A 27,212-nucleotide genomic window follows, 5' to 3' on the forward strand; every position below is an offset into this window, starting at 1 on the left:
CACCAACATCATCTCCTGCGTCCTAAAGAATAATAACAGCAGTCAGAGAGTGAATAGAATAATAACAGGATAAGCAGTTATTGAACAAAGAACAAAGCATAAATCTTAACAGGACTAGGCTTCTTATTCTTGTTGGTTTTCTTGTTCTTGTAGCCAGTTTCAGCTAACGTTTTGTGCTTTGAACCCTTAGGCCTGCCCCTTTTCCGTTTCTTAATTATAGGGTCTTTGAGAACTAGGTCCATGGCAGCTGGACAGGGGTCTCCGGGCTCTGCAGGAGCAGTAGGAGCAGGATTCCCAACTGAGGAAATCGTTCTGTCTTCACCTGCTAATGATAGTGTACTAACTATAGGAACATTCTCTTGACTCTTCTTGTCCCTACGGTCATTAACAGCTAATTGAAGCTTCGACAGTGTTTCCATTACCATATGGACCGTTTGATCATCCACCATGGCGGCGGTTTCACATAAGGGCTCGAATTTAACCATCATTTTGTTGAACCTCTTCACAGTGACCGTGTCGCCCGGATCATGGTAGGCCACCTTCTCCCTAGTGTGCTTCCGGGGTATGTCCTTCCGCCAACGGGCTACAATGTATTCTCTGGCAGATCTTCAACCAAGTTTTCATCGAGAATCCTAATACAGTGTTTGCAAAGTATGCCACTTGTCTCAAACTTCCTACAGTCACACTGCACCTCCTTTGTCATTGGAAAGAAAGTAACATTGTAGGTTCGTCGCCTATCTGTAATGACATCCTCACTAGCACTGGGAGGTACTATCCATACACGATCGACCACCGAATACTGAATAAGGTTTTCAGACAAAACCTTCTCTCCTCGGACGTTGCAATACATCATTCTCGTACACTCCTTTTGAACTTCTTGAAACTTGTTGTCCGTGTACAACTTTTGAAATATTTTTTCCACTTTGAAGCCACTAACCAACCTCCTAAGGTACTTCGAGCAACGCTCATCTGCACTCACTTCATCTCGAACGCGTTGATCCAAGGCCATGCAATACTTTTGAGGAAACTCATGTAGCTTGGTTTTGCGGTTAACATAGCCATCGAAAAACCAATTGATGCTCTCCACCCTTTGTGTGGTCTTCATACTAGCCCAAAAAAACTCTTTCATGTAAGCAGACACCCACATACGACTCTCTTTGTGTAGGCTCTGTAGCCATTCATTGTCCTCCAACTTATACTCGGCTATAAACTCTGCCCATCGGGTTTGGAACTTCTCGGGGTCAAAGCTCTCATACACCAGCTCTTTGAGAGGGTTTATGAACTCTTGGTAACTAGACAAAAATGAGCAACGTTAGAGTCCATAACAGCAGAACAACAGTTTAACTCACAATTTTACAATCTGTTGAAAAGTCAATAGCCTGTCTCTCAGCTTTGCCTTGAATTTCAAGGCCTTTGTTTACCTAAGTGATTCAGTTTATTCGTCCTATGAAACTGATCTTAAGACCTTGAGATTTGTGCAGATTTACAACATAGCAAATTTACATTTATGTGCAGATTTGTATAACATAATTTATACATAACATACCGTGCACACTTGCCAAGTTTCTCAGGGATCTTGCTCATGATATGCCATAGGCACCAACGATAAACCGTGTTTGGCATGACTTCAGCTAGGGGCCTCCGCATAGCTGCCGCTTGGTCGGTCAAAATGGCTTTAGGAGCTCGGTTGTTCATGCAAGCTAGCCACTATCGAAATATCCACGCAAACGTATCGCAGTCTTCATGTGAAACAAGAGCACATCCCAACAACAACGATTGCCCATGGTGGTTCACACCAACAAAGTTCGCAAATGGGAGCTCGTACTCATTTGTTAGGTATGTTGCGTCGAAGCAAACCGCATGACCAAAGTCCTCATAAGCTACCCTACTTCTTGCATCCACCCACAACACATCCTTAAGCCTCCCTTCTTCATCCAAACGTTGAGCATGGAAAAAATTTTGGTTGCCGAATTGCATTTTTTCAAAGTTCTCCATCATTGCCACCGAGTCCCCTCCAACCATCTTCAACCGCCTAGCCTTGTACACCTCATGTTGTAAATCTTTGACGGTGAGAGCCATGTTACCGTTTCGTTCGGTCGCCATGCAACCGTGTATTTGAGAAATTGGTACACCTTGCTCATAGAAATCCATCAGCTTCTTCTTCACTGTTGAGGTCATTTGCTTCATGCGGTACTCCTTCACAAGCTTAGAATTTGCCGGATCAATCTTGTGATTATGCTTTAAGTGCACTGTCTTCAACACCCACATGCCATCTTCATTCACTCTAGCATAAACACGGGCCTCACATTCACACTTTTTCGAAGTCCTCTTCCTACGACTTAACTCATCCTCACATACCACCCCATCAACTAAACCACCTGAACCTCCAACACCCATTGCCTTTGCCCTCTTCTTCGCTTCCTTCCTAGCCCTCATGTCGGGTTTACCCCAACACTCACACCTCCACGTGCTTGCAATTCTTTGTTTGTTCGCCGTCTTAGAATTTACGCCTTGAACCCTTGACACTCCAAACCCCATCTGCTCAGCATACTCCTTATAGTAGGCTTCAACCTCTTGCCAAGACCGGAAGACCATCCCTTCCTTAGGCTCCTCAACAATTACACGCATTTCATTGCTACCAACCACAGTGTGAGTCGTATGAATTGTTTTCACGGGGGATAAATACCTAATATTTACATTCATGTCAACTGCACCAACTACACCAACACCCTCATCACAACTATCTGCAACAACTATGTCTTCTATACCCTCCATGTCATTGCCCTCCTCCTCTATACCAACGTTACTCCTAAACTTAACGACACTCCCACAATCACCAACACCAATCTCACTGCCCCTAATAACGCCTTCAGTTTCCATTTCCATAATATCAGTCATGATACCAGTCTTCTCCATCAAAAACAATTCACCCTTCAAATACAGAACAATACAAATTAATACAAAACACCAACATAATTACAATACAAATTAAACCAGTTCATCAACCAACACGTTTTCACAGCACAAATTGAACCCAACACAGAAATACAACCAACCGACACAAATCAATCAACCAGTTGAACAACCAACAAAGTAAAACAACCAATTTTCAAAAATTAACAGAGGCATTAACAGAGGGATTTGTTCAAAGCATACGAAGACAACACATTATCAACAAGTATAAATTGCATTTTCAACAAAATCATTCGGCCGCAATTATAACAGAGGCATTAACCTCATTATACCATTACGTTCAAAATTATTCATAATTTGGTCGCGATTATGAGCTCTATAACATCATAATTACCTGCTAATTCAACTGGGTCTGGAAATAGTTTTATGGGAAGCTGTTCAACTCGAAGATGTTTGAAGATGTGTGAATTCCCGAAGATAGTACCTGCAAGAATGCACTAGAAGAAGCGAAGCGACTGGACGAAGATAGTACCTGCTAATTCAACTGTTCAACTGATGTGATGTGTGAATAGTATCCCGCCTAAACACCGAAATCTGTAACATAACATAGGCGAATCCTGTTCTCACAATGTCCCCACTCAGCGTCCACTCAGCAAAATGCCACATAGGCGCATCCGAGTCAGCATCCCAGTAAGTGAAAAACATCAATTTTATTACAGAAATGCCATCGTGAGAAACGCTTCTGTTTCTCACGGTGAAAAACAGAGATTTTCTCATTTTAAACGACATCCATTTAAGATATATAATTTAAATAAACTAATAATAAAAAGTTCAGAATCTTATATGATTGTTATATTGTACTTCATAAGTTTTTTTTAAAGACAATGTAGACGGATATTATTAAATTAAATCAAGATCCGCCAAAGTATGAAGATTTTGGGGGGAATCAGTCATACATAACCTTATCAAATTAGTGTTGAAGATAATGTTGAAACAAGTTTTTCAATCAATACGCGAGTGTCCTACATTGTTTATAAGAAGAATAAAAACATAATTTTTCAATCACTACGCGAGTGTGTGTGTTCTACATTGTTAAAGTTACGTCTCGGAAAATGTACTCGTCAAATTGATGCAAATAAAAAAAACAGAGAGAGTATAAATTGAATTGGATTATTAATTTCATCATTTCATGGGAAGGGAGCAGTTGTTTTCATCTCCGTTTCTTGTAAATCAATAGCAAAGCCCTTTCCATATTGCTTCCAGTGATCTGCGTACGAATTCAAGTTTTCCGGTGTCGCAATATTAGCCCTTGATGAGATCAAATTATCACTTGATTTCTAGAACTTCTCATCCCTCTTCTTCACCATTTCTGCGCAAATTGTGCTCTCTGGTTGAGGAGACATCATAAGGGCCGGTGCGCCTAAGGGAAGTTTATCTCCTTCATATAATCAGTAAATAGAAAAACCATTAATAAATTTACGTATAGTATACTACCTCCATATGATAAACTTTTTCAACTTATATAGTAATTTCAAAATATGATCAAAGTTTTATAAGTTTGACAATATACGTAGTAAATGGGAAGATAAAAAAAATAACAAAAGGAATACTAGTTTGCACTATTGATCTGTCGATATACTCCATAACAATTATTTGAGACGGGGGAAGAAATGCAATAATTTGTATTCCATATATTGAATAATGAATTGAACTTGAAAATGAAATAAGCCAAAATGAAAAACTGAGTCAAATTATTTACGTCGGTCAACCTGCCAAGTGCACCAAAACTTTCCGTACATCTTAGCAAAGGTTTGGAGCTCTAAATTTTCAATTATTCCTGGCACTCGAGGGTTATTCCAAAGGCCTGCTTTAATCTTCAACATACTAGTAAATCAATTCTACAATCCCCCAAAACAGATAAGTTTGATTCCTATATAATTTACCTTGCTAACTTAGATAAATACAACAGCACGAATTAGGCCCCTTTTACTCAATCTTATTTTTGCTTAACCGAAATTATTTACCGAACTGGAATTATTTTTACTGAACTGAAATTATTTTTGTTGAACTTAAATTATTTTTACTGAACTTAAATTAATTTTACTGAACTAAAATTAATTTTACTTAATACTATTTTTTTATAAGGTGAAGTGAATAGGAACTTAGTTAAAACATTAAGGATTAACATGAAATCTATCTTGCTTAATCAATCAATCAATCAATCAATCAATAATAATAACTATATGCCAAAAAACACACCAGTAATGACACGTGTCATTTTCTGGTATGTCCCTTAGTTTTTTTTTTTTAATGTCTATATAGGAAAGAAATATTATACATAAATAAAATATTGCGAAATATTTTCCTTCAAAAAAAAAAAAAAGATTAGAAAAGATTTAATGTGTCCTTCCAAATACATATTGATACCATAAACTTCTTAACCTAATTTATGACATATGTAGAGTTACGTACTACTTTACCATTAATAAAAACAAGGATTTTTTTTGAAAAAAATATTTTTGTATTTAATCATGTATGAAAAGCTTGCCAAGAAAGATATGAAAAAAATATTTCAAGTCAGTTGATTATTGAGAAAAAAAAATGCAACATGTTTAGGGAAAAATTACCCTAGGCACGTGGCCCAATCAAAGGCTGACACGTGTTAGTCCTAGAAAGGGCCAATGGGAACCAATCCCAGGCTGACACGTGGCAAGTCCTCATTTGGCAGGGACACTGTTCCCTCTGCCCTATATATAGAGGAAAATCCTCATTTATTAGAGATTCACAAATTCCCAAACAAAAAAAAACACAAAAACCAAACAACATTTATTCTCTCTGAATCAAAGAGAAATCTTTACTTTCCGCACTATTCACTTCGTACGCGTTCTAACTAGATCGTCGGAGGCGGAACTCCAGGCCACCCAACCGGAGTTTCGTTGTTTTGCAGGTACAGCCGGTCAGCAAGCTCAGTCTCGGAATTGTAACTCTCCCGTAGGACACAGAAAAAACCCCGAAACATTTGGCGCCGTCTGTGGGGAGAGTACTTCCAAGATGAATTCTGACTATGTACCGCCTGCCGAAGTCAAACGGTCTATGGTCGAGGCCGAGGTCCACTCGGACCCAGGTAGTGATGACGATAATAACATCGACACCTATACGGCCCCAGACGGGTCATTCAGATCACGGCGCACCCGTTCCCAAGAAGTAAGGGAACGGGGTGAAGATGCAGTTCCTGACACCCCAGCCGGCCAGCCGGCTAGGGTACCCCAGGCAGCGGAGGGCTCAGCCCCCGTCACCAGAGACGAACTCATGAAATTCATGACTAGTTTCAAGGGGGAAATCACGGACATCATCAAGAAGTCCACTGGCTCCAACAGGGGTCAGTCGGCCAAGAAGCCTTTCCCCTGAAAGAGGGGTCAGGCGGCAAAGAAAGCTTTTCCTTCCGGGAAGAAGCAAGTGAAAGACCGGGTCCCTACTCCGCACCCAAAGCGAAAGGGGACGGATGGGCCCCTGATCGATCTCTCAAGGCTCCATTTCCCTGAATCAAGGCAACGGAAAGCCATCCGGCAAGTATAGGCGGATGGGTCCAAGAAGACTTACTCCGACGCCCGGACTTTGATCCAGGAAAGGAGAAGTTAGCAAATGTCTGAGTCGGCTTCCACGTCGACCTTTCCAGACAGTTTCCGCAATACTTCAATGAAGCATTCGGAGACAAACCGAGGTAGTCAGTTGCTCGGCATGTCACCGCGTACTGGCCCCCAAATCATCCATCCGGCACCATATGCGCCTCAACCGCCATACCTGCCCTATGGAGTCCCATACATGCAGCCGGGTCTCTTTGGAGGCCAGGCGGCACCCATGCAGTCAGTCGACTGGCAGCTCCGGCTGCTCAACCTTGGTGAACAGCAGTCGGCGTTCTCCAGGGAAATAGCCGAGGTGGCCCAGCCGGCCAAGGTTAAGAACGTGTTGGTCGGTACCTTCGACGGTACCACCAACCCGGAAGACCACCTCATGGCATACACCAACCTCATGTACCTACAGGGGTTGGATGATGTCGACTGGTGTAAGTGCTTCCCGGCTACCCTCAAAGGCATAGCCCAGAGGTGGTTTGGCAACCTTCCAGCCGGGTGCATTAACAACTTCAAGACGTTGGCGTATCTCTTTACGTCCAACTTCTCCATGAACATCCCTGCCAAAAAGACCAGCCTCGATCTAGGGGCCATAAAGCAGGGAGACAAGGAAAGACTCCGGTCCTACGTCAGGCGGTTTAATCTGACAAGAATTTAGATAGCCGGCCTGACGGATGAAGTAGCCTATACAGACTTCTTCAAGGGTCTAAAAGACGGGTCGGTTTTCAAGTTCGACCTCGTCCGGAAGAGGGTTGCCACTCTTCAAGAAGCTCTGCTGGAGGTTGAAGCCTATATACAGGCGACAGAGCTGTGTTCCGTCAGGCAGCCGTCGGACTTCAAGAAGTCCGATAGGAGGGACAGCCAGCCTGCCCAGCCGACTGCTAAAGTAGAAGGCCAGAAGAGAAAGGAAGTCTGGGCAGCCGACCGTTCTGGTCAGCCGTCCCAGAAGAAACCAAGATAGTTTACTCCATACGTCCCAAAGTATGAGTTTAACAATGACCCATCCTCCATCCTCGTGGAGATTAGGAACCGGATGACTAATGAAAAACCGACTCCAATGAAAAGTCCCGTCAGCAGCCGGGACAAGAACAAGTATTGCCAATTCCACGAGGAAATTGGCCATGACACCAGTGACTGCTATGCCCTCAGGCGGCAGCTGGACCGTCTGGCTGACGAAGGGGCGCTGAGGTCATACTTGGTGAAGCCCAAGGGCGGTGCCAAGCAAAGCAAGGGGCAACCGTCCAAGAAGCCGGCTGTCAGCTCTGATACGGATGATGAGCACATCTTCACCATAGCAGGCGGCTTTGCTGGAGGGGGTCCTACCATTCGGGGGGCCAAGGAAAACATCTGGCATCTGGTTAGCTTAGTAGATGAGGGCCAGCCGTTGAGGGATACCTTCCCCGAGGTCCTCATTTCTGAGAAGGACCAGGGCAAGGTCAGGCGGCCTCATGACGACCCCTTAGTCATCGAGTGCAAGGTCGCCAATCAGCGAGTGGGTCGGATCCTTATAGATACCGGGAGCTCGTCTGACCTGATAAGCTACCAGTGCTCAGCGAAACTAAAATACAAGCCTGATAGCATGCAGCCGGCTTCTCACCCTTTGATTGGCTTTGGGGGAGGAGTTGTGCATCCGGTTGGAAGGATCGACCTACCCATCCGGTTGGGCGAGAAGGGAGAAGGACGACATATGGTAGTCAAGTTCTTGGTTGTTGAGAAACTGACCGCTAACAACCTTATCTTAGGACGTCCAACCCTCAACGAGTCCAAAGCATTCATCATCCCCTCTCTCATGCTGATTAAATTCGAGACGGATGATGGGACGGTGGGTTCCCTGAGTGGGGATCAAAAGACGGCGAGGGAGTGCTACCTTACAGCCGTCAAGCCGACTGTAACCCCAGCCGGCATCAGTGAGGAACCCACCCTCATTGAAGAAAGCAAGGAAGCCGCGCCTGCTCCTTCAGCAGCCGGCAAGAAAAGAAAGGCGGACTACCTTGTGGCCGCCAAAAAAGGCAAAAAATAGCAATCACTGATTGGGGAACGATCAGATGAGTTCCGTCCCCAACCGGCTGGTGAAAACATAGATTTAATTTTGGATGAAAGCCGTCCAGAGAGACCGTCAAAGTGGGGACGGTTGCCTTCGAGGAGTTGGGTGTAGAGATGCACCAACTTCAGAAAGAGTTCAGCGACATATTTGCCTTTGAAGTGGACGAGATGCCGGGTATACATCCGGATCTTGCTGTTCACAGACTCGCTGTGGATCCTAAGAAGAAGCCGGTTAGGCAAACGAAGAGGAACCACGGTGAGGAAAGGTCTCAAACGGCAGCCGCCGAGGTCAAGAAGCTCCTAGATGCCAGGTTCATTCGGCAATGCTACTACCCGGATTTGGTAGAGAACGTTGTTCTGGTCAAGAAACCGAATGGCACCTGGCGGATGTGTGTAGATTACACAGATCTGAACAAGGCATGTCCGAAGGATAGCTATCCTCTTCCTAAGATTGAAAGTCTGGTTTACTCTACAGCCGGGCATGCCCTAATGAGCTTCATGGATGCCTACTCCGGTTATCATCAGATACCCTTGTGGAAAAAAGATCAAGAAAAGACGGCTTTCGTCACTGATCAAGGGTTGTTCTGTTATACGGTGATGTCGTTTGGGTTGAAGAATGCGCCTGCTACCTTCCAACGGATGATTAATACGGTCTTCATTAATCAAATTGGGAGGAATGTAGAGGCGTACATTGATGATATGATAGTCAAATCCAAAAAGCAAGCGGATCACCTTGCTGACCTCCGGGAGACTTTCTCAACACTCAGGCGACATAAAGTAATGTTAAATCCCAAAAAATGCGTCTTTGGTGTTGATTGTGGAAAGTTTCTCAGTTTCTTGATTGATCAAAGGGGAATAGAGGCTAATCCGGACAAGGTACAGGCAGTGATTGACATGAAGTCACCCTGTACTGTCAAAGAGGTCCAAAAGCTTACCGGTTGCCTGGCCGCCTTGGGTAGATTCCTCAGCCGGTCAGGCGACAAGTGCCTTTACTTCTTCCAAGCAATCAAGAAGAAGACCAGATTTGAATGGGGGAGAATGCTGAGGCGGCATTTTAAAAATTAAAGGAACACCTTCACTCGTTACCACGGCTGGTCAGTCCGTTAACCGGTGAGGTGCTCTACATGTACTTAGCCGCCTCAGATCATGCCCTCAGTGCCGTTCTCCTTACTGAGCGAGACAGTACGCAGCTCCCGGTCTACTTCATAAGCTATGTCCTCCGGAACGCAGAGCTGCGGTACCCCATGGTTGAGAAGTTTGGCCTCGCTATATTCATGGCTGTCAAGAAGTTAAAACCATACTTCTTGGCACATCCGGTGGTGGTCTATACCGAACAACCCCTCAAGCGGCCAATGACAACCCTGGACTCATCCGGCAGGCTTCTAAAATGGGCAATCGCCATTCAAAGCTTCAAAATCACCTTCAAGCCTAGAAAGGCAGTGAAGGGTCAGGCGTTTGCCGACTTCATTGTCGAAATGACAAGGCCAACCCAGCCGGATAATATAAATCAGGTCTGGAAGGTGTTTGTAGACGGGAGCTCTACAATGAACGGCTGTGGTGCAGACGTAATTTTCAAATCCCCGGAAGGGGATACTTATGAATACGCACTACGGTTCAAGTTTCAAGCCTCGAATAATGAGGCAGAGTATGAGGCCTTGCTAGCCGGTATCCGCATGTGTAAGGCAGCAGGGGCAAGAAAGATTGACGCCTGCTCAGACTCTCAATTGATCGTCAGCCAATACAATGGTGAATTTGAAGCCACCCATCCGATAATGATCAAATACCCGCAGGCGGTCAAAGAAGAGGCCGGGACACTTGAAGAATTCAAACTAAGTCAAGTGCCCCGGACAGAAAACAATCAGGCGGATGCGCTGTCCAAACTGGCATCATCCGCCATATGTAATGCGCCTAGGTCAGTCTTCTCCGAAGTCATGGAAAAGAGAAGTATTAAGCATGATCCCATTGGAGTTCTTGACCGAAGTTCTACCTGGATGGATGCCATCCGAGAATTTTTAGCACACGACACTCTACCGGATGCTCCTACTGAGGCGGCTTTGTTGAAAAAACGAGCCGCCAGTTTTGAAATATTCCAAGGGCAACTCTTCCGTAAGGGTTATCTCCAGCCGCTCTTAAAATGTGTCACTCCTGAAAAGGGGAAAGAAGTCTTGGAAGATCTACACTCAAGCTTTTGTGCATCGCACATAGGCGGCAGATCCCTAGCCAAGAGAGCCAGGCGGCAGGAATATTTTTGGCCAACTCTTGAGTCAGACGCCATGGAATTGGTGAAGAGGTGTGACAAGTGCCAGAAATTTGGCCGGCTCATACACCGTCCGGCAACAGACCTGGCGGCTATCTACAGCCCAGTTCCATTCGCGAAATGGGGCATGGACATTCTAGGACCATACACGCCTGCCTCAGGCGGTCGTAGGTACATCTTAGTGGCTGTAGACTACTTCACCAAATGGGTAGAAGCAGAGGCGGTCAAGGGCATTAAGACAAAGGACGTTATCTCCTTCATCTGGAGAAACATCATCACCCGGTTTGGGGTGCCTTTGTCCATGGTCTTTGACAACGGTCCTCAATTTGAAACTCCAATGCTCAAGAGCTGGCTGGGGGATAAAGGGATCACCCATTGTTTTGCATCCGTCGGCCGTCCCCAAGCAAACGGCCAAGTTGAAGCCTTCAACAAACTCATCTCAGGCTGCATTAAAAAGAAAATAGAAAGGGTTGGTGGTCTATGGGCAGACGAATTACCTCATGTTCTATGGGCCATCAGAACAACTGAAAAGGGGGCAACCGGTGAAACTCCGTTCCTCATGACATACGGCACTGAAGCCGTCCTGCCAATTGAACTGTATGAGCCAACGCTTCGAGTCATGCTTTATGATGAAGAGGCTAATTAGGAGGCCATGCGTCTAGCATTGGATTCACTCTCGGAGCGCAGGGGCAATGCTGCCTTGCGTCATGAAATATACCGTCTGAGAATGACGAGATCCTACAACAAACGTGTGCACAAGCGGCCTCTAAAAGTAGGAGATTTTGTATTGAGAAAAATGGAGGCAACCGGTAGGGCAAATGAACAAGGGAAACTAACCCCAAATTGGGAAGGGCCCTACCGGATTACCGAAAAAGTAAGAGGTCGCACTTACCGCCTGGAAACTCCAGACGGTAGGCAGCTAGCCAGAACCTGGAATGTAGATAACTTGAAAAAGTACTACTTCTAAGGATTTGTAATACAATATATTAATGAAGATGCTTTATTCCAATTATTTTTATCATGTCCCAGCTGTGCAATGCACAGCCGGCACTTATTTGTTTAACATATTGTACCTGTCCGATTGTAATTGTGCAAAGCACAGCCGAATATTCATACGTTCATTACGTTAATAAATTTAGTCCCATGCGTAATACGCATCCGGGCACTTATCTAAGTAATACTTGGATTTATAAAATTAAAACCATCTGTCCAAAAAGGCAGACATCCGGCGATTTGAACTTAGCTTAAATCGTCGAAGAAAACATCTCCCTTCCGGGTGGCACATTGTTCTAGCGATCATAACTCAACGCCAGTTGAATGATCCTTCGAATTCAAGATACAGGCGCCTATTACCCAAAGGTAATACAGACGGCGTCTAAAAATCTTGAAGCCCCAAAGGTAGCCGGCTTTCAAGGAAAAGCCCTACAGGGGCAAGCGCATAATTTGCCCAACCATTTTTAAACCGTCTGTCCAAAAAGGCAGACATCCGGCGATTTGAATTTAGCTTAAATCGTCCAAGAGAACATCTCCCTTCCGGGTGGCACATTGTTCTAGCGATCATAACTCAACGCCAGTTGAATGATCCTTCGAATTCAAGATACGGGCGCCTATTACCCAAAGGTAATACAGACGGCGTCTAAAAATCTTGAAGACCCAAAGGTAGCCGGCTTTCAAGGAAAATCCCTACAGGGGCAAGCGCATAATTTGCCCAACCATTTTTAAACCGTCTGTCCAAAAAGGCAGACATCCGGCGATTTGAATTTAGCTTAAATCGTCGAAGAGAACATCTCCCTTCTGGGTGGCACATTGTTCTAGAGATCATAACTCAACGCCAGTTGAATGATCCTTTGAATTCAAGATACAGGCGCCTATTACCCAAAGGTAATACAGACGACATCTAAAAATCTTGAAGCCCCAAAGGTAGCCGGCTTTCAAGGAAAAGCCCTATAGGGGCAAGCGCATAATTTTCCTAACCATTTTTAAACCGTCTATTCAAAAAGGCAGACATCCGGCGATTTGAATTTAGCTTCAATCGTCGAAGAGAACATCTCCCTTCCGGGTGGCATATTGTTCTAGCAATCATAACTCACCGCCAGTTGAATGATCCTTCGAGTTCAAGATACAAGCGCCTATTACCCAAAGGTAATACAAACGGCGTCTAAAAATCTTGAAGCCCCAAAGGTAGCCGGCTTTCAAGGAAATGCCCTACAGTGGCAAGCGCATAATTTGCCCAACCATTTTTAAACCGTCTGTCCAAAAAGGCAGACATCCGGCGATTTGAATTTAGCTTAAATCGTCGAAGAGAACATCTCCCTTCCGGGTGGCACATTGTTCTAGCGATCATAACTCAACACCAGTTCAATGATCCTTCGAATTCAAGATACAGGCGCCTATTACCCAAAGGTAATACAGACGGCGTCTAAAAATCTTGAAGACCCAAAAGTAGCCGGCTTTCAAGGAAAAGCCCTACAGGGGAAAGCGCATAATATGCCTAACCTTTTAAACTGTCCAAGAAGGCAGACATTCGGTGATTATAACTCAACGCCAGTTGAATAATCTTTCGCATCCAAGATACAGACGTCTACTACCTAAAGGTAATACAGACGGCGTCTAAAATATTGAAGCCCCAAGAGTAGCCGGCCTTCAACGAAAAGCCCTACAAGGGCAAGCGTCTAACAAGCTTTAAACTGTTTGTCCAAAGGCCGGCATCCGGCTTTCAAAGAAAAGCCTCTTTCGCACACCCGGTCGGTGCCCAAAGGCACCACTGACGGTGAAGCACTTTATAAACCTATGTAGCCAGTCTTTAGTTGAAGACCCTACCGACGGTATTTTGCTATATATTCGAGTCATTACATCCGGCACAAATTGTTTGATTGGCCGAATACTAATATGGCTGGTTGCCTACTCCAATTTGGATTAACTTGAAGCAACCAACTGTTCAGGGGCAGACGTACCCAAATACTTGTGCAATATTTGATTTAAATGCAAAAAGTAAAAGCAATAATGAAAAGATTGCAAAAAGCGAGGCAGGTATCAAAAGAAAACCGGCAAAGCCGGTAAATATATTAACATAAAACTAAATGTTGAGAATTGTTAATCGGACCCCTGTCCGGGAAATTGATACGAAAATTCACGGCACGCAGGCCGATAGTTAAATAAAAGAGAAAACTATTGCTGAGGTTGCTGCTGCTGAGCCGGCTGCTCCTGAGACGGCTGGTCTTGACCGGGTGTAGGAGCCTCTTGATCAGGCTGGACTTGGGCTTCAGCCCCATCCGGCGCCTCATTTTCTGCATGCTCCTCTTCACCCAAGCCGGCCCACTCCTTAAAAGGAGCCGGCTGCTCTGTGCCAAGAACTCGAGCATCGTAGACTGCGGAGGCATAATGGTACCTCAAATCATAGAAGACGTACTCCGTCTCCGGATGGATCATGGACCACGCCAACTTCATTTGTTCCTTGCAGTCTCGCTCGTTCTCGGTGATCAGCCGGCCTTGCTCTACCTCAAGCTTCTTTTGAAAGTTCGTTTGGGCCTTAGCAAGTTCCTCTTTCAACCGGGCAACGTCGCCTTTGAGCGCAGCATTCTCCTTTTCAGCATCCGTCAAATTCTCGACGTCTTCTTGGAGAGTCTTCACTTGTTGCTCAAATTCAGCTGCCTTTTGGGTAGCAGCATCAGCAGCAGTCGTTGCATTGCGGAGAAGTTCCTCCTGTTTCATCTCTTGGGCTTTAGTTTGTATTTCAAACATCATGGTGTTATATTGATGAACATCAATTAATTCGGTTGCCCTTCGTTAGGCATCCCTTACCTCCTCCTACTTTTTGCGTAGAAGGGTTCTCAGCCCATCCACCCGCAACATAACCTGCAACACAGCCGGTAAAGAGAAAACGGTTAGAGTACAACCGGGAAACTCCAAATTTGGATAAAAGTATCATATCCCAACCGGAACTTACCTCAGCAAGCAGGGAGTTGATCCGGTCAATGTTGACCTGACCCATACCCGACACTGCCTCCTTCTCGGACCGGGTTAGGGTCCGGATCATTCTCTTGGCATAGGTTTGGAGGTCTGGCCAACGAGAAGTTTCTACATCAACAGATTTACCGGTTAAGTATCTAGCATAAGCACCGCCTATATTTTATCGGCTGGCTGAAGAATCGCCCGACTGTGAAGCCTGGGACTTGACTCTAACAGGTCCAAGCGGCCAGGGGTGTTCAAAGGCTAGAGCCGTACGTTGGGTTTGTAGCTGAGGGGTTGAACTACCCCTAGCTGCACCTTATCCGGATGCTACAGTAAGCATCCGGCCAGTTGGAGCAACCTGCTCCTCTCCAGCCTCATTCGGCTGGGAGCTCGGGATCAAGCCTCGAAGGCTTTTGCCTCCAAAGGTCGACCTCTCCTGAGCAACCGGAGGCCTTGAGGTTGACCTCTCCCGGGAGGAGGAGGCCTTGTTCTTTTCCTTGAAGAGGCCGGCTGAGAAAGCTCTTCGTCGGGCCTCTTTGCCATCTGGCAAAGGGAGCGAGGAACATTCCTGCTCCCCGACTGCAAAAGGAGAGTTAACCAGTTAGTATATGTTAAAAGTGATCCGGTTTCAGAAGTATGAGCTACAACTCATACATCTGGTTTCAAGAGTATGAGTTACAACTCATACATCTGGTTTCAAGGGTATGAGTTACAACTCATACATCCGGTTTCAAGAGTATGAGCTACAACCCATACATCCGGTGGATTTCTAAAAATCAAATATCATACAACCGATACAAATTAAGGCATCCGGCACTTACCCCTTCATTTCTGGCCGCTACTTGGGCCCGTTTCTTCTCCGGTTGTTCCTTGCGGATTTCAGCTGCAGACTTAGCCGGTGTCATGTCTGGAGAAACCATTTCTCGTCCTCTTTCTGCAAAACAAAAAGAAAAGAAAAAGATCAGATATTATTCAAACATAGCACAGGCTGCTAAAAAGGCCGGTTGACTTTAACGCACGTTTGGAGAACATTGTACTAAGACCGCAGAAGGAAAGGAACGCTTCGTCTTTTAGCCACTCCGGATGAGGGACCCAAAATTTAGGGACAATGACTTGTGTCCCATCATCAAGAGGCAAGGTTGTCTTCTTGAGCAGTCCCGGCTCCATAATCTGGTCCTAAGCCTCATCCGGTATCTTGGGAAGGGCACACTTTTTGCCCAGTAGAGCCGGCTGCTTGTTGTAAGGACGCAGCCTCCGGTTAAGTTGGAGAGATGGAGATGAGACTATATAGAACTTGCTCTTCCAACTTGACCACTTAGACGGCTTGTCTAGGGTCATCATATATTCCGGATGCGTGGTTAGGGTGTACCACGCATTCCAGCCGCCTGGAGCACGGCTCAGGTAGTGCATGTGAGCAAACGCCTCCCAGCTAGGCGTCACGTCCTGCATTTCACAGGCGTCAATGTAGCCAAGAATGTTCACCCATGAATTGAGTGTGAGCTGCCAAATTCCAAGGTCATACCCTGATTGCCCGGTGTAGAGGGAACCGGAGACCGGCTTTAAAGGCCGCCTCGTAGCAGCCAAAGTAGTTATCCGCATGCTCTCGGTCGCCGTCCCAGACGACGGTTGCCTTCCCAGGTGGTACAACAATATCCCAGTCGTCCCCAACCGGCTTCTTTGCCAAAAAAGCTGGCAATGTTGCATTGAGGGAGACTATGTCACGGGCGCTCATTGACACCTCGGTTGGGTTGTTGACAGCCGGCCATTTGTAGGCATCCTTGTCTACCTCAGGGGCATCCGGCTCCCCGGATGATTCAACAGAGGATGAGGAGCCGGATCTTTGGGCGGTCTTTTTTCCGCCTGAAAGACTCTTCTAGAATTTTATCACTAGGTGTACTAGGGGCACCCGGTTGGTCGTATGGGGCATCCTCAACCGGAGCACCGGCTGAGCCTTCAGACTGGTAGTCTGGATCAACAACCATCCACCTAGTCCGGGCCATTCTGTCCTGCACATGAGCAGAGACAGTCGGATTCTTAGAACAAGAGTGGACCAAACACTCCCAGGCGGTATCCCCAATCCTAGACTCAGCCGTGCTTGGTGACCGGTTGACATCAGTTCTAGGTTGTGCCATGTGTGTGTTGGGTGAATCCATTTATCTCTAACAACCTATGCAACCGGGAAAAATTGAGAAAACGAGTTGAAAGGGGCAGAGACGGTACCTTTGTACTTGAAAAAAGTGGGAAGTCTTGAGTCTGCTGGATGCTGTTAGACGGACACCGAAAGATATATCTGTAAATAAACACCCGGAAAATTAGAAACTCACCCAAAAGCACCCCCAAGCGGTGATATTATTGGTCAAAGTTTTTGGTCAAAGTTACCCAAAAACACCCCAGACGGTTATGTCTGGATGAGGGTCTGATCAGCAAAAAGAAGCAACTCGAAATTAACCCAAAGATACCCCAGACGGTATTGATATTGGTCAAAGCTTTTGGTCAAAGTTTCCCAAAAGCACCGCAGACGGTCATGCCTGGATGGGGGTTTATTAAAAGCTCTTGGGAAAAATCAAAAATTTATCCAAAAGCACCCCAGACGGTTATGCCCGGATGGGGGTTTATTGAAAGGTTTTGGTAAAAATCAAAAATTTACCCAAAAGCACCCCAAACGGTTAAGACGGGTTGGGGGTCTATTGAAAAGCCTTGGAAAAAATCAAGAAATTACACAAAGGTACCCCATACGGTTATGTCCGGATGGGGGCTTTAAGAAAGCCTTTGGGAAAAATCAAAAAATTACCTAAAGGTACCCCATGCGGTTATGACCGGATGGGGGTATTAATGAAGGTTTTGGGGAAAATGAAAATATTACCCAAAAGCACCCCAAGCGGTTTTGGCCGGATGGGGGTTTATTGAAGAATTTTGGAAAAAATCAGGAAATTGCTTAAAGTTACCCCAAGCGGTTTTGACCGGATGGGGGGTCTCTTGAAAGAGCTTGGAAAATCTGAAAAATTGTCCAAAAGCACCCCAGGCGGTTTACACCAGATGGGGGTCTATTGGGAGCTTTGAAGAAAAAAGAGAAATTTTCCAAGGGTACCCCAGGTGGTTTGCACCGGATGGGGGATGTCTGAAAACTCAAACATTCAACCGGCTAGTCACCCCAAACGGTATGATACCGGATGGGGGCGTTTCAAATAAAACTAAAACTAATACCCGGATGGGTAGGCATAAATAAGAAATAAAAGAAAGGCTTCAAGATTACCTCAGACGGTGAAGAGCAGTCGTTCTGTAAAGATGCCGGATGACTCAGGCGTTTATGAAGAAGTAATGAAGCCAGATGAGAAGAAAGAAGGGAGACGGTTGTGTTTAGAAGCAGCCGGGGTCAGAGCTCTTTTTTCTCTCAAGTTTTTGGAAATTCGCAAATGTTGCAAATGATTGGGGTGGACTTCTTTTATAGAAGTAAGGGGAGACGAACCGTCACTTCCCTTGTTCAAATTCAAAAAATTGGAGGGAGGAGGTGAACCGTCACCTCCCTCTGTTTTCCAAAAAAAAAAAAAAAATAAATGGAGGGAAGGAGACCAACCGTCCCCTTCCCAGATCGTGACAACTGTCACAATTAGGCTACGTGGCATGCCATGTCACAGATGCCACGTGGCAAGCCACGTGACATCTGTGAGGGGCAAATGTTTAGGGAAAAATTACCCTAGCCACGTGGCCCAATCAGAGGCTGACACATGTCAGTCCCAGAAAGGGCCAACGGGAACCAATCCCAGGCTGACACGTGGCAAGTCCTCATTTGGCAGGGACACTGTTCCCTCTGCCCTATAAATAGAGGAAAATCCTCATTTATTAGAGATTCACAAATTCCCAAACAAAAAAAACACAAAAACCAAACAACATTTATTCTCTCTGAATTAAAGAGAAATCTTTACTTTTCGCACTATTCACTTCGTACGCGTTCTAACTAGATCGTCAGAGGCGGAACTCCACCCAACCGGAGTTTCGTTGTTTTGCAGGTACAGCCGGTCAGCAAGCTCAGTCTCGGAATTGTAACTCTCCCATAGGACACAGAAAAAACCCCGAAACACAACATACATAAAAGAGAATGAAAAATAGTTTGCAAAAAGGAAATCTATTTATAAGTTAAATACATATTGTTAAGATTTTCATTTGATTAACAAAAAAAAAACGATATAAATTTGTTAGTGATATATATATATATATATTTTTTTTTTATATATATATATGCTAATAATAGACTTTCATAATAAATTCAATTTACAAGTTAATAACTTAGCCAGATTTAATTTTTTATAATTAGATATAATCTTAATTAAAAAATAGTTATTGAAAATTACCGTGCATGGCAGGGATCTAACCTAGTTTAAGTAATTAGTGACTCTTTATGTTCAAAAATGCAAATAAATTTAGGCAAAAGTAAAAGTTTCTATTTTTAATTGGTTTGATGGAGAGGTCAACATAAGTTTAAATAAGGCAGGTATACAATAAATTTTGTACAAAAAAGTTATCCAAAAGTTTTCAAAAGTTAAGTTAATATAAAAATAAAAGTTACATAAATGCTTCATACTTCATAGAGAAATTTTCTCTCTTTACAAGAAATTTTACCTTGTAAAATTTTCTCCTAATGCATGAAAGAAACCATATTACCCTAATTTATGATTATGTACACACATGAGATATAAGTAATGATCAACACATATTAAGTCACAAACCTCGTATGTATGAGAATGCCACAACTAATTTATTCCCAACATTTATATTTTCATAGTTCATCGGGTGGGAGTCCTTCAAATATTTTCTTAGAGATTATGTACTCAATTCCTGTTGATCAGACAGATGAAAAAATACTTTCATTTAGAAGTAATTATGTTATATATAGCTAATTTATTCCCAACATTTATATACAATCCCACATACAAGAATGCTAGATCATGCAATGATAAATGTCTTGAGCTAATTTTAGACAAAACTATTATTATCTAATTCCTATCCATGTATATACTTTGTATAAATATATACATCTGTTAGACATAATAATATGTAAATATTATTCGTTCAAAATTAGCTTTGTTAATTTTATTTTTTTTTTTTTTTTTTTTTTTTTTTTTTTTTTTTTTTTTTTGTCTTTAGAGAGCCACAACAGCAGGGGTGAGAATCGATTTCAGGATCTCCTGAAACCGGGAGTGAAGGCCTAACCACTTGACCATTGTAATGAAACCATAATTTGGCAAACGATCAAATTTCGGCTCCTAAATATTCCTCTTAATTAAATAGCAAAATGTAAGACATGCATGGCCTGAATTATAAAATTTATGATAACGAAGGGTAAGAGAGGAAACCGATGAGACGAGCTGAAGGAAGATCGGAGTCATAAACAGCACACTGGCAAAAATCTTGGTTAAGTCTCGAAACAAAATGATGAGTCTCAATCTGTCGAGACATATCATGGCTATAAATCGCAAAAGTGTTAAAATACTGGCTCATGTTGATAGGCTTCATCGACGTCGTCATCAGCTGCGCTCCTCTGTCCACTATTTGTTGCCCCACCGTCAATGCCTTCCCTGGCGTCGTCCCATCACCCCTCCCCGGCATTGGTCCTGGCTTTTCATCACTCGATGCCATTATTCACCTCCCTAGCTAAGACTATGTTTTACTCCCTACAATAATATATGAGCTGATTGTAATGTAGTTATTGATAACGTAGTTTGAGCAAATAGGAGAAGATTCGTGTAAAAAGAGATGTAATTTGTATATAAAATGGACAAGTGGAAACTAGTGCTAGTTTTGAGGATAATAGTACATGGTGTGATTGTTGATTGTTGGTTAATCGACTAGAAACTTGGGAGATGTCACTGTTTTTCGGATCTCTAGCTAGCTTGCTACTTTGATGACCATTCAATTTGATGAAAAACATTTAATTTAATGAAAAATGTAATATTATGAAAAACATATTTTTAAGAAAAAACTACAATTTCAAATTAGTTTTCCTTTGATTCCTTAGATGAAGAGTCATAGAGAAACTGCTAAAAGGAGTGCAAGTAACTTAGAAACATATGTCAGTACGAACTATTGTACGAAGTAACTTAGAAACTGGTCATAGAGAAACATATGTTAGTACGAACTGTTGTACGAAGTAACATAGAAAGGTAAGGTGTTGATTCAAGTCGAGTACTACGCCCATAATACGTATATAACAAACTTAGTCCAAATCTTTAGTCTTAAGTTTATCTAGCAAAGAAAAACTTACATGTACAAATCTTTTGTGCCACAGCAATGGAGGACCATCTAAGACATGTTAAGCTGTTAGGAACTTTATTAAGATCCACTGTATAAGTGTTCCCTTTGCGAGTTCCGTCTAATATTATGTTTCCTGTGTCATTGCTAATGATTTGGCACGTATTGGAAGTGAAGCTTACAGAGTTACCTTTATCCCAAAATAGTGAAATACTTAACAAGTTGTGCTCCATACCCTCGACCAAAAATACATTACCTATCGCATGGAAGCTTGACCTTCTTACTTTGCCAACAACTACAATTTTTCCTTTTTTGTTATCACCAAAGGTCACAGTTCTGCCATAATAGGCATCCAGTGAGAGAAATCTAGCCTTATCTTCGATCATGTGCTTGGAACAACCACTGTCAAGGTACCAACTTTTCTCCCTCACTGGAACCTGCATGAAAATCTAGCATTAGTGCTAGGAACCTCGGTTTCCTTGGGTTCTTGTGTTACAAACGTGGAATTAAATTTCCTAATCCACACTTGTTTAACATGGTTTTCAATTTTAAGAGTGTTTTTTCCTTTTTTAGAACAATTAGTTTTCTTATGTCTAGTTTTGCCACAGAAATAGCAAACTATGTTACTTGGTAGATCAACATACTTCTTTTTCTTCTAGAACTTCTTGTTGTATCCTAGTCCTTCTTTTTTTTTTTAATTTGAGCGTAGGTTATTGTAACACCCTAAAAATTCCTTTCCCTTAAAATACATTTTTGCTCTTTTTAAATACGAAATAGGAAATTCTAAGACATTACCGCCACCGTGAAAACGGTTAAGATAATTATCAAAGACACACAGCAGAAGACTATCTTTAAAAACCAATCAAAACAAGTCAACTTAAAAAGTCAAACCAAACGAAAGTAAAGTCAAACGTAGCCAACCTACAACTTGGAACCAATGTAGGCCCTTATCAAAACCGAAATAAATATTAAAACCTTTGTATTAGTCTCACAAGCAAAATATATAATATTCAAAGCAATAAACCACATCACATTCTTATGGAAACTAAATATGATTCACTCTTCACTAAATCCCATCATGAATTTGCTTCATCACCTGAAAAGCTTCTCTTTACTTTGTTCCTACTACTCGCCATTTGAAATGGGTCGCGTAGGGCCAAGATAAAGATAAGGTCAAACAAACATACAACACACATAGCAATGTTGCGTAAATAAGCGTAAACAGTACACACTAAAATGCTTTCATCCTATCATCACACAACTTACCTTGTTCCACCTGTTTACAAGCATATAACATACAACATAACCAACCAATAAATAACTACATTATTTATTTAGCTTGATTACGCATCAAACGGGGTTCCCCCCTAACCTGCCCCAATATAGGGGTACTAACATAGGAGCTAACCGTGCAAGTATAAAAGAACCACTCGTAAATGGCGAATAATAAGGAATGTACAGCGTCCTGTACTCCCATTAGAAGTTATGGTTAAATATAAAACCCCATAACTCCCCCCATATGTTCATACTCAAGTATATACATTCCAAGAGTTTTGGTACGTAACCTCTTTCACTTTACGTTGTTTATAATTTTTTAGACTTGATGATGACTCTCAAACCATAACACAATCCATTATTATAAATCATTCAAGCAATCAAACATACCAATTTAATTCTTGAATAATTAGTGACCACATAAATTTAATGTTGAATCCTTTTTAAACTACCTCGATATTAGATAACACCTTAAACGCATAATGCGCCACAAATCCTATCCCTCGGTGTTTAAAACACCTTAAGTGCATTTAGGCACCAAAATATAATTTAATTCTCGTGTACATAGACACTTAAATAGCTCATTTCCCATGCTTATAACATCAATAAAAATAATATGAACCATAATAAATTCCCTTTTAATATTCCAAACTCAATTCAACATTTAGTTTAATTAAACATGCTCTCAATTATGCTAATAATAAAAGTGTGGTTCATATACAATATGCCAACATAATTAATTTCAATCATAATTCTCCACAAATAATCCATGCTTTGCAAATCAATCATCAACATCAATCCAATCAACAATTTCAACCAATACCTATCATGATACTACCTTGGAATTAATTAAACAAAGTCTAGCATGCTTCTATACACTTAATTAATTACCGAGTACGCGAACGTACCTCGAACATGATCTCAAAATCGTCACGACTAAATAAAGTCACTCACTTAATTGGAAGTCTCCTATGACCCAAAATTACAAAGAGACATTAATACCTATACAATATAAATTTCCAGCAATATATACACTCTTTAAATCAGTTATAAACCCTCTAAAATAAGCTGAAAATTAATTTAAAACCCCTACTTTTATTCCTAATTAATGGGTAATTAAAAATCCTTTCAAGAAACATAATTCTAACCTTTATATAAAAATTCCAGCTTTATAAAAACATGTAAAATTGCTGTAATTATGTTTAAAAACACCTATTTCAATAATTTCAACAATTAATTTTCATCAATATACATTAATTTAGAAACCAAGGATTTTCAATTTGGGCCTTATTAATTCAAAAACTAAATCTTAAAATTATATACATAATAATCACAATCATAATCAATCATCATGAAAATCATCACAAAACTAAAAAATAATAATTGATTCAAGGCAGAATAAAAATTAAAACAAGAAGAATTTTTTTTTAAAACACACACAACCGCACGACGGGAAGGGGCGGCTGCCGCCCTCCACGCCGGCGGCTGTTGCTGCTGGCAGTTGCTGGTGGCGGTGGCAAGCCGTTGGGAAGTGGTGGTGGTGGCCGGCCACCTTGTGTGTGCGTGTGGTGTGGAAAATAGAAGGGGAGGGGGAAGAATTAACGGAGAGAAAATAAGAGGAGAGAGAGAGTTTACCTTTGGGTATTCTCCACCGTGGGCAAGATGTAACTTGCTCATATGATGGGTATTAATACCCTTTCTCAAAACCCTTTTAGTGTAAATTTCCTCTTCTACCCTTAATGATTCCTTCTCCTAATCAAACTAGGCATTTGACTTTCTTTAAATACCATTGACTTAAAATTTCCTTTTATAAAATAATATGCCCCACAGTTATAATAAAAAGGAAAATTGAAAAGAATAATCCCACCTTTATCACTTCTGCTCAAAATAATCCCACCTTTGAATAATTTGGAAATAATCCCACCATTACCCCCCATCTGCTCAAAACAGTCCTTTGACCGGTTAGTTAACTTAGTTACCTGTTTTAGAAGGTGACTTACCACGTGTCACGTTCTGATTGGCCCTTTTTTAATTAATAAAAAATTTAAATCAAAAATAATTAAAAATAATAATTATAGATTAAAAAAAAAAAGTTCTCTTTCCCTTTCCTTCTTCCCCGGACCTGAACCAGCTCCCTCCCTCTACCGGAGCCTGTCCCACCCCTCTTCCGATCCCCACGACCCTCTTCATCCCCGCCCTCACGGCCCACTAACAACATAAATCAGCTCCTATTCCCACATTGTACCTTCAATCCGCTACCCCTTCGCACCTCACCTCACCGTAAAAACTAGGAGCCGCCAAATCACCACTAATATCGCTCTCCCAGCTCCAGCCGCATAGAACATCGCACTACATCTCCATCCTCTCACGACCAACAGCCCATAGAGTTGCTCCCGCATCGCCAAATTTGTACACCTGTTCGCCAGCCATCAATCATAGCCACCTCATCTCCACCGCACACCAACAGACTATAGAAATTATAATTTTTATTGATGATATTCACAAGGCAAGAAGCCATATATATAATATACAAACAGCAGCATAGAAGGAAACTATAGCAAATACTAAGCCTAAGATTATGCCTAGAATAAAGGAGCTAACTTAGGAGAATATTGCCTGGGAAAATAAAAAACAGAAAACAAAGATAAATAAGGAAAAGATAATCACAAGATTATCTCTTAATATGCCCCCTCAAGATGGACGACCGTGAGACAAGGCCAATCTTGGAATACAAAGTACAGAATCGTGCTAGAGCAAGAGGCTTTGTAGGAGCATTAGCAAGCTATTCATTTCCACTTATGCGCTGGATACTAAGGGTACCGAGCTGAACTTGTTCACGGACAAAGTGAAAGGCAAGGGCTAAGTGCTTCATTCTTGAGTGGAAAACAAGATTTCTAGAGTAGCTTACAGCACTCAAGTTATCACAGTAAATGACTGGTGGAGTATGAAGGTTAACTCGCAATTCAAAGAGCAAGGACATTAGCCAGAGCACTTCTGCCGTAGTAGATGCAACAGCATGAAATTTAGCTTCGGTAGAAGAGTAGACAATACCTTGTTGCTTCTTTGAGCTCCAGGAAAGAGGATTTTCGCTCAAGTATACAATGTACCCAGTAGTTGACATGAATATATCTCTATCTCCATCCCAATCTACATTAGTGAAGGCATGAAGAATGAGAGGAGAGTCACGGTGAAGAGTCAAGCTGTGATCAATAGTGCCATTGAGGTAGCAAAAAAGACGTTTAAGAGCAGCCCAATGTTGATCGGTTGGACAGTGCATGAATTGAGACAGACGGTTCACAACAAATGCAACGTCTATTTGAGTTAGGGACAGATACTGAAGAGCCCCAACCAAGGCACGATACTCAGAAGCTGTTGATAGAGGAGACCTAGCATCTACAGATAAAGGGAGTGAGCTACCATTGGAGTAGAGACTGGCTTTGCATGGGACATATTGGCACGTGCAAGAATATCCCTAATGTATTTCTGTTGACTTAAAAATAGGCCATGTACATGTGGAATAACTTCAACACCAAGAAAATAGGACAAGGGTCCAAATCCTTTAGAGAGAACCGTGAGGTTAGTGTGTTGATTAACTGTTGAAGAGCATTTGGAGATGGGCCTATAACAATAATGTCGTCAACATAGACAAGATAATAAATAATTTTATTGCTATAGTATAGAAACAGTGAAGAATCTGCAATAGAATTGTTGAACCCAACCGAGAGAAGATATGTACGAAGATCAGTATACCAAGCACGAGGTGCTTGCTTAAGTCCGTAAATTTCTTTGCGAAGCTTGCACGCATGATCAGGTTTGTCCTTATCAAGGAAACCTGGAGGTTGATCCATGTAGACATCCTCATGGAGAGAGCCTTGAAGGAAGGTATTATTAATGTCAAGTTGCCGAATAGACCATCCACTTGAAATAGCTAATGAAAGCAACAACCTCACTGTTGTGGGTTTAATCACAGGATTAAGGTCTCGGAAAAATCAATCCCAGGACGTTGAAGAAATCCCTTGGCAACTAGGCAAGCTTTGTAACGCTCAACCTCTCCACTAGGCTTGTATGATGGTACACCCATTTACAACCCACTAAATTGGGTGTATCATGAGGAGGAACGAGCTCCCATGTATTATTGTGTTTGAGGGCGTCAAATTCACCGTGCATTGTTGCCCTCGGGTATTTGAGAGCTTGGGTGATGTTTGTAGGTTCAGCATGGTGGATGGTTGTGGTTGTGGGATGAGCATATTTTTTGTTGGGCTTGACAATGTTATTTTGAAGGCGTGTAACAATGATACGTTGAGGAGGAGGATGAGTAGTGGGTTCAGTTAAATGAGAAGAGAAGGTTTGGGATGTTAAGCTTGGAGTGGGGAGGAGTCCAAGGTATCCGAAGGGATGAATGTGGGAGAGGTAAGAGCAGTAGATTGTAGAACTGGGGCAGGTTGCAGTGGGTTTGGAGGATTTGCGTTTGGGTTGGGATGAGGAGTTGTTGCTGGTACTGCTGAATGTGGAGGCAGAGAGGTAGAATAGTGGAAGATTTATGTCTACCCATTCCTCAATAGTAGCCGTGGAAGCACAAGAAGGTCACCTGCAAAGGTTAGGATAAGGAAATACTTCTTCAACAAATTTCACATGTCTTGATGTGTAAATTCGATTAGATGGAGGATGAAAATAATAATAAGCACTTTGAGTGTGGGAGTAACCGAAGAAGACACAAGGCAAAGATTTTGGGTCTAGTTTGTGGGATGTATACGGTTTGAGCCATGGATAACAAAGGCAACTGAAGGCGCGAACTTTATGATAGTTAGGTAGGTCACCAAAAAGTTTGTGGTCGGGAGAGATGTTATCTAGCGTTTTTGTGGGTAACCTATTAATAAGATAGGTAGCCAAACTCAAAG

General features: G+C 42.6%; 1 protein-coding gene and 1 pseudogene across 1 annotated transcript; both read right to left on the reverse strand.

Annotated features, from left to right (window-relative positions):
• Window positions 1–583: 583 nt before the first annotated feature.
• LOC110701768 (protein FAR-RED IMPAIRED RESPONSE 1-like) lies at window positions 584–3,690 on the reverse strand. The gene is made up of 3 exons (XM_021879397.1): window positions 3,502–3,690; window positions 1,730–2,931; window positions 584–1,292 (listed from the first exon to the last, which is right to left on the reverse strand). The coding sequence occupies exons 1-3, from the start codon at window positions 3,688–3,690 to the stop codon at window positions 584–586; spliced, it is 2,100 nt and encodes a 699-aa protein (XP_021735089.1).
• Window positions 3,691–4,100: 410 nt separating this feature from the next.
• Window positions 4,101–20,453, reverse strand: LOC110701772 (annotated as a pseudogene).
• Between the last annotated feature and the right edge of the window lie 6,759 nt (window positions 20,454–27,212).

Source organism: Chenopodium quinoa, unplaced genomic scaffold (assembly GCF_001683475.1).
Source record: "Chenopodium quinoa cultivar QQ74 unplaced genomic scaffold, ASM168347v1, whole genome shotgun sequence".
Classification (NCBI taxonomy): domain Eukaryota; kingdom Viridiplantae; phylum Streptophyta; class Magnoliopsida; order Caryophyllales; family Amaranthaceae; genus Chenopodium; species Chenopodium quinoa.

Bases quoted from the DNA above. Each gene is read 5' to 3' on its own strand.
- LOC110701768 (XM_021879397.1), bottom strand. From the start codon at position 3,690: ATGAGAAAATCTCTGTTTTTCACCGTGAGAAACAGAAGCGTTTCTCAC. The intron at 2,932-3,501 runs GTGTTTAGGCGG...CTGTATTTGAAG, and splicing joins ATGTTATGTTACAGATTTCG to GGTGAATTGTTTTTGATGGA. The intron at 1,293-1,729 runs GTTTGCGTGGAT...ATTTTTGTCTAG, and splicing joins TCACATGAAGACTGCGATAC to TTACCAAGAGTTCATAAACC.